The sequence below is a fragment of the Hibiscus syriacus genome, unplaced genomic scaffold, assembly GCF_006381635.1.
Source record: "Hibiscus syriacus cultivar Baekdansim isolate YM2019G1 unplaced genomic scaffold, ASM638163v2 tig00109926_pilon, whole genome shotgun sequence".
NCBI classification, from domain to species: Eukaryota; Viridiplantae; Streptophyta; class Magnoliopsida; order Malvales; family Malvaceae; genus Hibiscus; species Hibiscus syriacus.
In genome coordinates, this window is record NW_024062532.1 from 912,228 (window position 1) to 924,399 (window position 12,172).

The window sequence follows — 12,172 nt, forward strand, 5'->3', positions numbered from 1 at the left end:
CTGCCCACTCAAGGGCTCGGACTCAGCCGCCTTTATCCGTTCAGCGAATCAGCATCGAGTCGGCCTGAGGCCTGACCTTCCTTCTAATCTGTTTCACCTGTCAAAACTTGGTCCAATCTGGGATTAAGATTATTTCTGTCTATCTGATTCTAATTCAACTCGATCCAATATAATTTGCACCCAAAATGGGGGCCTGAGATACTTGTCCAATTCGATTTGGATATGGCTCTTCTTCTAAGATTTGGATTTATTTATTTATTTATTGGGTTATCGATTTTAAAGATAGTAGTAGCCTTGTTTGAGGGTCGAGGGTTTAGAGATGCAAACGAGGATAACTTTATGGATTTTATATCGTACTCGTTTCAGTTGAGACGGAAATTGGCATAAATTTAGTAGGTTGTGGGTGTAGATGATAAAATTATACATCGTAAGTAGTAGGTAGATAATGGTTTGATACCTTATTCGTCCTGCGTCTGCGTCCACTAACTACCTACCATATAAATTTTGGATAATTATAAATTTAGGTATAATTTAACTAAATATTAGGGTATAAGTATTTTTAAAATTGATGATCGTTGTTTTCTTTATCTCAAATTTATAGGTGTAGACGGGTACAGAATGAGTGGTGGATATTCAATTAAGTAGTGGGTATGGGATGAATTTGAGCATATAACTGCATATGCAAGTGTGAATTTAAAAATTTTACTCAAATAAAAATTGAAAATCAATGGTCAAAACACTTGCATAATTTCAATAACAACTGTAGGGAAAAAAGAGATTTTAAAAAAATTTGAGACATACCGAATAAAAGTAGAGATTCGAATAAAAAATTATTATTTTATATTTTATTTCATGAGACTTTTATATCATTATATCATATGTTCAAAAAGATTGAGTGATGAACGAGAAATTATGTATTATTTTTGAAAAATAAAATTGATTTGAACTAAAAATAGGAAGGATAAAATAATCATAAATTTAAGATAACCCTATAATCATCCTACTAAGTAAATTATTGCTTTTGTATAAGATAATAGTACTCTTTATTATGTTTTTTTTAGAGAAGCTGTTAATTTTATTCAAAATAAAAATATATATTAAATTACAATAGAGATTTATAATTATAATCATAAATTAAATATATAATTAAGATAATTTTCTATAATCATTGAAACAAAACTAGCAACTTAATATCACATAAGGACCATATAAGGAAATATTAAAACCTGACTAAAAAACTCGAATAAAGATATATACAAACAAACATGATTGCATCGGCGAACGAACCACAAAAGGGAATCAAACTGCTGAAATACCACCGATAAACCGTAAATCAGACTCGAGCGACGTGAAAAAACTATCCACGAGTGCATAACGAGTACTCAAATCCAATCCGAATATCCAATCAGGAAAAATCAACAATATAACATGTAAGTATCATCTTAATCAGTCATAACCATATTAAATCAACTTTTAAAAAAAGATAAGTGGAAACAATTAAAATGTTCGCAGTAGAATTACCATCAAGCTGAATCATCATCAACAATTGATTAGCAGGCACTGTTAGAGGCAGCATGCAGTAGAGGGCTGTGAAGGTTGTATTCTTCAATACAAACTCTCTGCCTGGGAACATCAACATTGGCTAAATTTTGGGGACAAGAAATGCTTGAAACAATCAAAAGTTTCGAAAGCACTCACGATACTTGGCTAATAGATTCCACGTCACAAGCTTTCAACGTATCCTCGTTGAACGAACGGCGGTGAAGTCGGCGCGTGAAACTGCTCGTAGTGTCCAAGAAATATAGAAGAAACGACATCATGGAGCAGCACAGAAACATGGGTATGGGACCAAAGATCCAAAGCAATAGGGGGAATGATAAGTAGAAGGCTCGCAGTCCGAGTGACCAGCAATAACTTCCTCTGTTTAAGTTTCTTGCGACATACTCAACGTAACACCCCAACCCGTACCCGACTTGAATACGAGTTCGAGATGTCACATTGACACTTTCAAAACCTTTACTCTTGTAAAAGTACTGAACTTTTGAATTTATATTAAGAAAATACAGTCAAATATTATTCAATTGTGTGTTGTATAAAAATTTGAGAAAAACGTATTTATGAACGGTGAAATACGGTATGAACAGTAATACAGTAATCTGCTACAGTGATTTTTCGTAAATTGTACATAACACTCGTAAAACATTTAACAGTTCATTTCTTTGCATTCGTACTTATATATATATGTTTAACAGATTACAAAACTCGATCAGAGCATACTACCTAATTTGCCTACTTTATTTACATGCCAACCTATTTATCATAATAATACATACTGTGTAATTTACTTCTGATCTGGTCTTTGGGCAGAGATATGTTGTTACTTTGAACTTAGCTTTGATCCTTCTGCTTCTCAGTACCTACGTGTAAATCACTTACACGCTAAGTCATAGACTTAGTGAAGCAAAAACATAATAACAATAATGCATTTCTCATAAATATAAACATTCAATCTATGAATTCAATCGAGTCGCATATAATTCAGTATACATGATAACCTGAGATAATATAAATACATATATCGAACATTTCTCTACATACCATGGAACACATATACTACTTCACAACAAAACATACCTAGTCCATTTACTCTCTGTAAAGACCATGTATTAGCCCATGTATACTTTTGAGAACTCAAGATATGTGAGTACATTGAGGTTGTGCACCACTATGCTGTCACAACAGCTCGATCAATGTCCCGAAGGACCAGTCCATAGATTCCGAAGAACCTAGGTAAACAGTCCATATGTCCCGAAGAACATAGGTAAACAGTCCATATGTCCCGAAGAACATAGGTAAACAGTCCATATGTCCCGAAGAACATAGGTAAACAGTCCATATGTCCCGAAGAACATAGGTAAACAGTCCATATGTCCCGAAGAACATAGGTAAACAGTCCATATGTCCCGAAGAACATAGGTAACCCTCGACCCTTGGCATGCCAACTATACCCCTAGCTCTCATATCACATAACATGGGCATTATCATTTATGACCGTTCACATTACTTATTCATATTCTTACTCTTATAAACACATACCGTTTCTTTTCAGTCACGTATCACATATACGTGTAATCCTTGATCTCATAATCACATGTTCCTTCTCTTCTTATCACATACCAAATGTATGTGTAAACACATATCTAATATCATATGTTGCATTTTCATGTAAGCATGTAAATCATGTAACATATAAACATACATCCATTTCTATGTACTAATGCATACAGAGTAATCACATAACATTATATAAGTTACTTCTTACCATAGTAACTCTATCATTGACTCATCGCAAGCCAATGTTTGATCAATCACATAAGTACAATTTAAATTGCACTCACCTTAGCCTTGCTTTGATTCGATTATAATCCTTTGATTATTCCGGAACTTGTTTAGGCTCAATATCTACATAAATATATCATTTCAAAACAACTATCAGAAGCCTAAACTTTAAACTTGATGTTAATAACTTAAACCGGTTTAATAAATCGAATTCTGAATTTTCATTTAGGGGGGAATCGATACCCCCCCCAGGGGAATCGGTACCCCCTTAACATTCTGGAAATTTTTCGTTCAAGAAGGGGAATCGATTCCCATTCATAGGGTATCGGTTCCCTCTACCCAGAAATTGCATTCTAAGCTCGAAAATCATCAATTTTCAATTCAAACCTTCCTATTTTACCTCCCTTAATACTCCTAACTTTAATACACATACTTAAACTTATTTCTATTCCATAATCACTTCTTTAACTTCAAATATAGTCATTCCTATGTAATTACAAAAATTCTACTAGTTTTGCAACATGTTCAAATTCCTATTCTAACACTTCCTATCCCTTAATTAACTTGATTACAAGTCAAATTCACCTTTCAATTCTCAATATACACTTTATTTCAATATTTCATTCCAAAACTCCTAATCTTTAAATCCTCATAAACTCTTCATTTTGTTGTTTTAAAGCAAATTAATCCTTCCTTAATCTTACTTAGTATCTAATAATCAAAACTAAACTTAAATTTCAGCACATAATCAACTCAAGAGACAACTTACCTTTTGCTTGGCTTCACACGTGAAGAGAAAATGAAGAAGGAAAAGAGAGAAGAGATTTTTTTTCTGGAAAAATCTCCATCCTTATCCATATATATATATCATTTAATTATATTTTCAAGTCTAATGACCAATTTGCCCTTTAACTCTTTAGATAATTACAATAAACTTTTAGGAAATATTTCTGAACAAATCATTAAACTATTAAACTATTATACTTTAATCACCATATTATGAAATTTTACAATTTTGGTCACTTACCCGTATTTTGGGATGTTACAAATCTCCCCCCCTTAAGAAAATTCGTCCTCGAATTTTCATTACACCAGGAGATAAGATATTGTCTACACATCTCCAATGCATTTTACTTTAACCTTTCTTAAAATCCATATAATGTAACTCATTATATAGACAGTAACCTCTAGTCTCATCACTCCATACCAATAATCCATCTATAATGTAAATCACTGACGTACATATTCTTAAACTTTCCTATAACAATATTCTGCATCATTCGATCTTTTAATATTCTCCTTATAAGAATCATCCCCCTATACCTTATTTTATCAATGCAGCAAAGAAACTATTCTATTTCAGAACGATATAAATCCTCTAACATTATACTACTGGTTTATTTCCAATCTTACTTCAAACTCATTGAATAACAATTCATCAATTTAGTAAGAAATTAAATTCTCCGAATTATAATGGGACACTTTCAATATATCTTACTTATCCACACGCTGTACCCTAATATATATGTCACTGTCATATTACTATAAATAACTTCTAATTGAACTCTCAATTCTTTCACCAATTTACCACCAATATATATATAAACATGCAAGCCTAAATCAATCATTATCATAATGTATTTATTTCACACTAGAAAGATACCTGCTATTATCTCCGGATCATCAAAATCTTCATTGGTATTGATATTATACATTCGAGCAGTGGAGCGTATTTCTTGTTGAGTAGAAGATTCAGATTGGCTCCTACCTCTTCCTCTCCTTCTCCCTCTCCCAGGTATCATAACAGATCGTTCCGACTGTACTGGTTCTCCTTTCCCCAATGGGCAGTCTCTCACAAAATGTCCCATTTCACCACATCGGAAACAAGCTCCGGATTCTACCCTACATATTCCACCATGATATTTTCCACAAGTCTGACAATGTCTCTGTTGGGTTCTGTCCTCACCAAATCCTACTGATTGGGTCTGTCTAACTTTCCCCTGATTTGATTCTCTAACGGAGGATTCTACCCCTCCAGACCTTGCCTGAGACTGAGTACCAGAATCTCTACCCCTCTTGGGTGGTGCAGAACTCGATAAAGCCCCAGTTCTTTTAGATGATTGGGTTCTTTGATCCCCAAACCTTTCATTCTGAGCTCTCTCTAGAGCTTTAGCACGATTTACTATTTCTTGAAATGAGGACAAGTTCAATACTATTAACATTTCTTTCAACCTTGGGTGCAAGCCCTCTACAAACCACTCACACACATCCTTCTCTGTTGGAATCAACTCAGCCGCAAAACGACTTAACTTATTAAACTCGCACTCGTACTCATACACTGTGTGATTCATCTGTTTCAGATTCAAAAATTCTTGCTTCATTTGACGGATAAATTGGTCTCCTATATACTTATGCTTAAACTCTTCTAAGAACAAAGACCATGTCACTTGATCATTGGTCATTCTCAAAGTGACATTTGTCCACCAAATTCTCGCTTGCCCACGAAGCAAGGAGACCACTCCATCTAACTTCTCTACATTAGAACAGCGGAGTCCATCTAACATAATTTTTACATCATTAAGCCAAAGGTCCGCAGCAACAGGACCTTCTTCGGCTTCACCTTTAAACTCTGTAGCTCCTAAACCCTTCAACTCCTTTGCAACATTCATTCTTGGAGTTGAAGTATCAGGAGGTTGATAACGCGTCAATACCGCATCTAATGTTCTAAAGAACACATCTTGATCAGTTACAGGCACTCCAGAAGGTGTCTGTTCTTCACCTTGCCTGGCCAGGGCATGTGAATTACTACTCTCAGCGGGTCGATCATCTCCCGCTTGACTTCTATAACTATCATGTCCGGACATCTATTAAGAATAAACATATCGTTCTATTAGGAAAACAACATACTCATTACTATACCAGATCAGAAGTTTTCACTATTTTGTTGGCATGTATACATTATAAGACACCCTAGACTCTTGTTTATGCCGAGAATCGGCTAAACCGTAGCTCTGATACCATTAAATGTATCACCCCAACCCGTACCCGACTTGAATACGAGTCCGAGATGTCACATTGACACTTTCAAAACCTTTACTCTTGTAAAAGTACTGAACTTTTGAATTTATATTAAGAAAATACAGTCAAATATTATTCAATTGTGTGTTGTATAAAAATTTGAGAAAAACGTATTTATGAACGGTGAAATACGGTATGAACAGTAATACAGTAATCTGCTACAGTGATTTTTCGTAAATTGTACATAACACTCGTAAAACATTTAACAGTTCATTTCTTTGCATTCGTACTTATATATATATGTTTAACAGATTACAAAACTCGATCAGAGCATACTACCTAATTTGCCTACTTTATTTACATGCCAACCTATTTATCATAATAATACATACTGTGTAATTTACTTCTGATCTGGTCTTTGGGCAGAGATATGTTGTTACTTTGAACTTAGCTTTGATCCTTCTGCTTCTCAGTACCTACGTGTAAATCACTTACACGCTAAGTCATAGACTTAGTGAAGCAAAAACATAATAACAATAATGCATTTCTCATAAATATAAACATTCAATCTATGAATTCAATCGAGTCGCATATAATTCAGTATACATGATAACCTGAGATAATATAAATACATATATCGAACATTTCTCTACATACCATGGAACACATATACTACTTCACAACAAAACATACCTAGTCCATTTACTCTCTGTAAAGACCATGTATTAGCCCATGTATACTTTTGAGAACTCAAGGTATGTGAGTACATTGAGGTTGTGCACCACTATGCTGTCACAACAGCTCGATCAATGTCCCGAAGGACCAGTCCATAGATTCCGAAGAACCTAGGTAAACAGTCCATATGTCCCGAAGAACATAGGTAAACAGTCCATATGTCCCGAAGAACATAGGTAAACAGTCCATATGTCCCGAAGAACATAGGTAAACAGTCCATATGTCCCGAAGAACATAGGTAAACAGTCCATATGTCCCGAAGAACATAGGTAAACAGTCCATATGTCCCGAAGAACATAGGTAACCCTCGACCCTTGGCATGCCAACTATACCCCTAGCTCTCATATCACATAACATGGGCATTATCATTTATGACCGTTCACATTACTTATTCATATTCTTACTCTTATAAACACATACCGTTTCTTTTCAGTCACGTATCACATATACGTGTAATCCTTGATCTCATAATCACATGTTCCTTCTCTTCTTATCACATACCAAATGTATGTGTAAACACATATCTAATATCATATGTTGCATTTTCATGTAAGCATGTAAATCATGTAACATATAAACATACATCCATTTCTATGTACTAATGCATACAGAGTAATCACATAACATTATATAAGTTACTTCTTACCATAGTAACTCTATCATTGACTCATCGCAAGCCAATGTTTGATCAATCACATAAGTACAATTTAAATTGCACTCACCTTAGCCTTGCTTTGATTCGATTATAATCCTTTGATTATTCCGGAACTTGTTTAGGCTCAATATCTACATAAATATATCATTTCAAAACAACTATCAGAAGCCTAAACTTTAAACTTGATGTTAATAACTTAAACCGGTTTAATAAATCGAATTCTGAATTTTCATTTAGGGGGGAATCGATACCCCCCCAGGGGAATCGGTACCCCCTTAACATTCTGGAAATTTTTCGTTCAAGAAGGGGAATCGATTCCCATTCATAGGGTATCGGTTCCCTCTACCCAGAAATTGCATTCTAAGCTCGAAAATCATCAATTTTCAATTCAAACCTTCCTATTTTACCTCCCTTAATACTCCTAACTTTAATACACATACTTAAACTTATTTCTATTCCATAATCACTTCTTTAACTTCAAATATAGTCATTCCTATGTAATTACAAAAATTCTACTAGTTTTGCAACATGTTCAAATTCCTATTCTAACACTTCCTATCCCTTAATTAACTTGATTACAAGTCAAATTCACCTTTCAATTCTCAATATACACTTTATTTCAATATTTCATTCCAAAACTCCTAATCTTTAAATCCTCATAAACTCTTCATTTTGTTGTTTTAAAGCAAATTAATCCTTCCTTAATCTTACTTAGTATCTAATAATCAAAACTAAACTTAAATTTCAGCACATAATCAACTCAAGAGACAACTTACCTTTTGCTTGGCTTCACACGTGAAGAGAAAATGAAGAAGGAAAAGAGAGAAGAGATTTTTTTTCTGGAAAAATCTCCATCCTTATCCATATATATATCATTTAATTATATTTTCAAGTCTAATGACCAATTTGCCCTTTAACTCTTTAGATAATTACAATAAACTTTTAGAAAATATTTCTGAACAAATCATTAAACTATTATACTTTAATCACCATATTATGAAATTTTACAATTTTGGTCACTTACCCGTATTTTGGGATGTTACAGTCTCCGTATTGTCCACCGATGCAGGGAGAGTGATCAAGAAGCTCACATGGGCGTAGTATCTAATACACTGCACATTGCAAAGAAAGGCAACCAGGAAACACAGCAAGATGGAGAAATACTTGATTGCAGAGAGCAGTGGGGTCTTATTGCCAAAAACTATCTCCGAGGTCGAGTTGTCTGCGTCGCTGCTAACGAAAACACCAATCAGAGAACTAAGAGTGATAGATATCGTTGCCAAAAGTGTCGACGCCATTATGTTGTTGCGTATTGTTTGTACTGCCAGAACACCATTTTTCAAGGGATCCTGAAACATCAAAGAGAAGGTGCAAAATGCACTTGAGTCCCCTATGCCAGCATTTTGTTGTTGCAGACATTGAGTCCTACAACAATGTCTCTACATGATACATGTGAACAGAGAATATCCGACATAAAGCTCCAAGATGACAGACAAAATGTCTACAAAATGTTCTAAATATGCAGCATTTGATTATTGAAAAAGTTCGGACCAAAAATTGAAAGTTTTTGAAAAAAACTAAACATTAGGTACTAAAACAGTGGATGCTAAAATGAAATAAAAACTAAACATTATGTATGATTCTGAAAAAAAATTTGAAAGTTTAAGCACTAAAATGGACGAAAACATACCTAAGCTTTCAATTTTTTCAAAATATATCTAATGTTTAGTTTTTATTTTATTTTAGTACCAACTGTTAAAAACTTGCGTATTTAGTACCTAAACTCTAAACTATTAATTTTAGTATGTTTTACTACATAAACTTTTAACTTGTTTATCTAAAAGCAAGTGGCAAATATATATATATATATATATATACGAGAAGCATCAACTATCCAACTGAGCCTAATGAAATAGACCATAATGCAATCATTGGCTCATCAACTCTCACCAAATCTGGTGAACCAAATCAAAGGGCACTCAAAATAATCAACCAAAGAGAAGCAAATTCAGGGAGAACGAGTCAAATATTGAAGATTTGTATTTGTATGCAAAAGATCAGTCCAACTTGGTAAGTAAGATGCTTTTACTTCCAAAAGTCATAGAACATCTAAGAGTTGAGTCACAAGTCAAAGATCATCTAACTCCTACAATGGAATGCCATCCCCAACGGGTTTTAATCCCATAGGTGGATAAATTCCAAAACTTTGAAAAGAACCCATAACTCAAAACTATAAGCAGAAATCATGGGGATCAAAAAGGGCAGTGAGATGGAGAAAATGACTCACGGACATCATGCAGAAAACCCATTGGTGACGAGACTGGGCGTTTAAGCCGACGACAGTCTTTGAAGGATGCTTGATGATGGTAAAAAGAAGCCATACATGATAGAGAAGAAGAAGCAGCAGCCCCAATGGAACCAGTAGGTAGTCCAACTCGTCTTCTTCCATGAGATTTTTGAGTTCTTCTTCTTTCTTCTGTGTTAAATCTTTGAGCTTTGCAGATCCACAGAGAGTGAGACAGAAGAACAGATTTACCCAACCGATATTTGTTTCACTCAACAGCCCAATAAAATAAGTTCCCAACTCTAAATACATAAATATAACAATCTTCTTTCTGTGTAGGATTTGTAATATCCAACGAGTATGAACTTCAATTATTAGGATTTTTTTATGGAGCCGTTCATGTGCTCCTGATTTTGATAAGGGATAATGTCTTATATGCTTCCTTGTATTTTTTCTTTTATTCATTTTGATATCTTTATGCTTTATTATTATTTGTAGGGATGGTCAAAATACCCTAATTCGATTGGTTCCAATCCCATCCGACTCGATTCTATAAGGGTGGGTTTTCTTTGAAATTTCAAAGTTAGGAGCGAAGCGGGTTATGTGGTATATAATTTCGAGTGGGGCGAGGTTGGGTCTAAGATGAAAAAAATCGACATGATTCGGTCAAAGCTGATATATTATTAATTTATCATTATATATATAATATATTTAAGATTTTTTAATATTATTAAAAATATATTCTTTAATTATTCAAAATATAAAATATTATAAAATATTTTATTTTAATCATTTAAAATATAATAAATAATTATAAATATATTATTTTAAAATATTAATATATTCAGGTTGGGATCGAGATTTTAATATAAAAATCGGGGTGGGGCTAAAAAATGTTAAAATTTATCAGGACGAGACAAAGTCGGGTTTAAGTAATATACTTTCGATCGGGTCGGAGGCCAAAAACCTGTCCCGCCCCATTCCTATCCATAATTATTCGTTCTAAACATGATAATGAACACTTAAATACCCAGAAGATTATTAGTATTCTAACTTGGGACCTTAAAAAAATCAATCCCTTCGAAACTTAATTTGTGCTTGTCAAATACTATTTTAATTTTAAATATATTTTATTTTGCTACAATTTATTGGTAAATTATGCATTTAGTACCTAAAGTATCAGTTTTGATCCGTTTTAGTACTTAAATAATATTTTTTCAAAATCATATTTAACATTTAGTTTTGTTTCATTTTAATTCTCGTAATTAAAAATTTAATGTGTTTAATACCTAAACTATCATTTTTGATCTGTTTTAATACCTAATTTTTTTTCAAAACTTAATGTTAAGTTTTAAACATATACTTAAATGATAATTTAGATATTAAACTCATAGTTTAACCTAATTTATTCTACACCTGTTGATAGCTAGTGTCTAGTGACGACTTTTCCAACGTCACGAAAGCTACGTGACAAGTTCTTAAGAGCCATCACTTTGACAATTAATATATTTCGTTAAATATTTTTAAATTTAAGATAAATTATTATTTTTCACAATATTTCTCATTTTTTTTCTTGGTAAAGAAAGGTGGTTTCGTAAGAATAATATCATATCGAATGTTACATATTCGTTAAGGAAATTTAATTAAATTCAAAACTTTTATTTAAATTAATTTTAAAAATTGATATTAAAAAATCTGTAAATTATTTTAAAATAAAAATCTCTAAAACCAATATATATATATATATAATTTTCCATCTGTCTTTTTAGAAATGTTAAATGATTTTTTGCATCTTTAATAATTTTATAATTTTTTTTCAAAAGAATTAAACAAAATTGTATATTTATAAAGAATATATTATCAAACATATGTTTTAAACTTCTGATATTTTTTAGAATTTTTATATTTAATTTTTTTTATAAATTGTATGACTCTTGAATTTCTATAGCATTTTATTTTTTAAAATTTCTTAAGTGTTTTGATATGTGACAGTTTCCCATTAGCTCCTATTATTATTACTATATATTTAAATAGTTAACAGTAAGAGATTGAAGTGATAGACATAAAAAATATAAAAAATAAAATTAATCAAAAAAATAGTAAAATAATTAAAGTCAAACATTTATTATAATATAATAAAA

The 12,172-nt window shown here is 32.5% G+C and overlaps 1 protein-coding gene across 1 annotated transcript; it reads right to left on the minus strand.

The window, feature by feature from the left end:
- Positions 1-1,550: 1,550 nt before the first annotated feature.
- LOC120210744 lies at positions 1,551-10,277 on the minus strand. Its single transcript, XM_039209438.1, has 4 exons — positions 10,035-10,277; positions 8,791-9,096; positions 1,699-1,949; positions 1,551-1,623 (listed from the first exon to the last, which is right to left on the minus strand). The coding sequence occupies exons 1-4, from the start codon at positions 10,194-10,196 to the stop codon at positions 1,551-1,553; spliced, it is 792 nt and encodes a 263-aa protein (XP_039065369.1). The 5' UTR covers positions 10,197-10,277.
- Positions 10,278-12,172: the final 1,895 nt, after the last annotated feature.

What these genes read in the sequence shown, in the direction of transcription:
- LOC120210744 (XM_039209438.1), bottom strand. Translation starts at nt 10,196, where the DNA reads ATGGAAGAAGACGAGTTGGACTACCTACTGGTTCCATTGGGGCTGCTG. An exon ending in GGGTTTTCTGCATGATGTCC is followed by an intron (nt 9,097 to 10,034) that starts GTGAGTCATTTT and finishes TTGATGTTTCAG; the next exon opens with GATCCCTTGAAAAATGGTGT. An exon ending in CGGTGGACAATACGGAGACT is followed by an intron (nt 1,950 to 8,790) that starts GTAACATCCCAA and finishes TTGGGGTGTTAC; the next exon opens with GTTGAGTATGTCGCAAGAAA.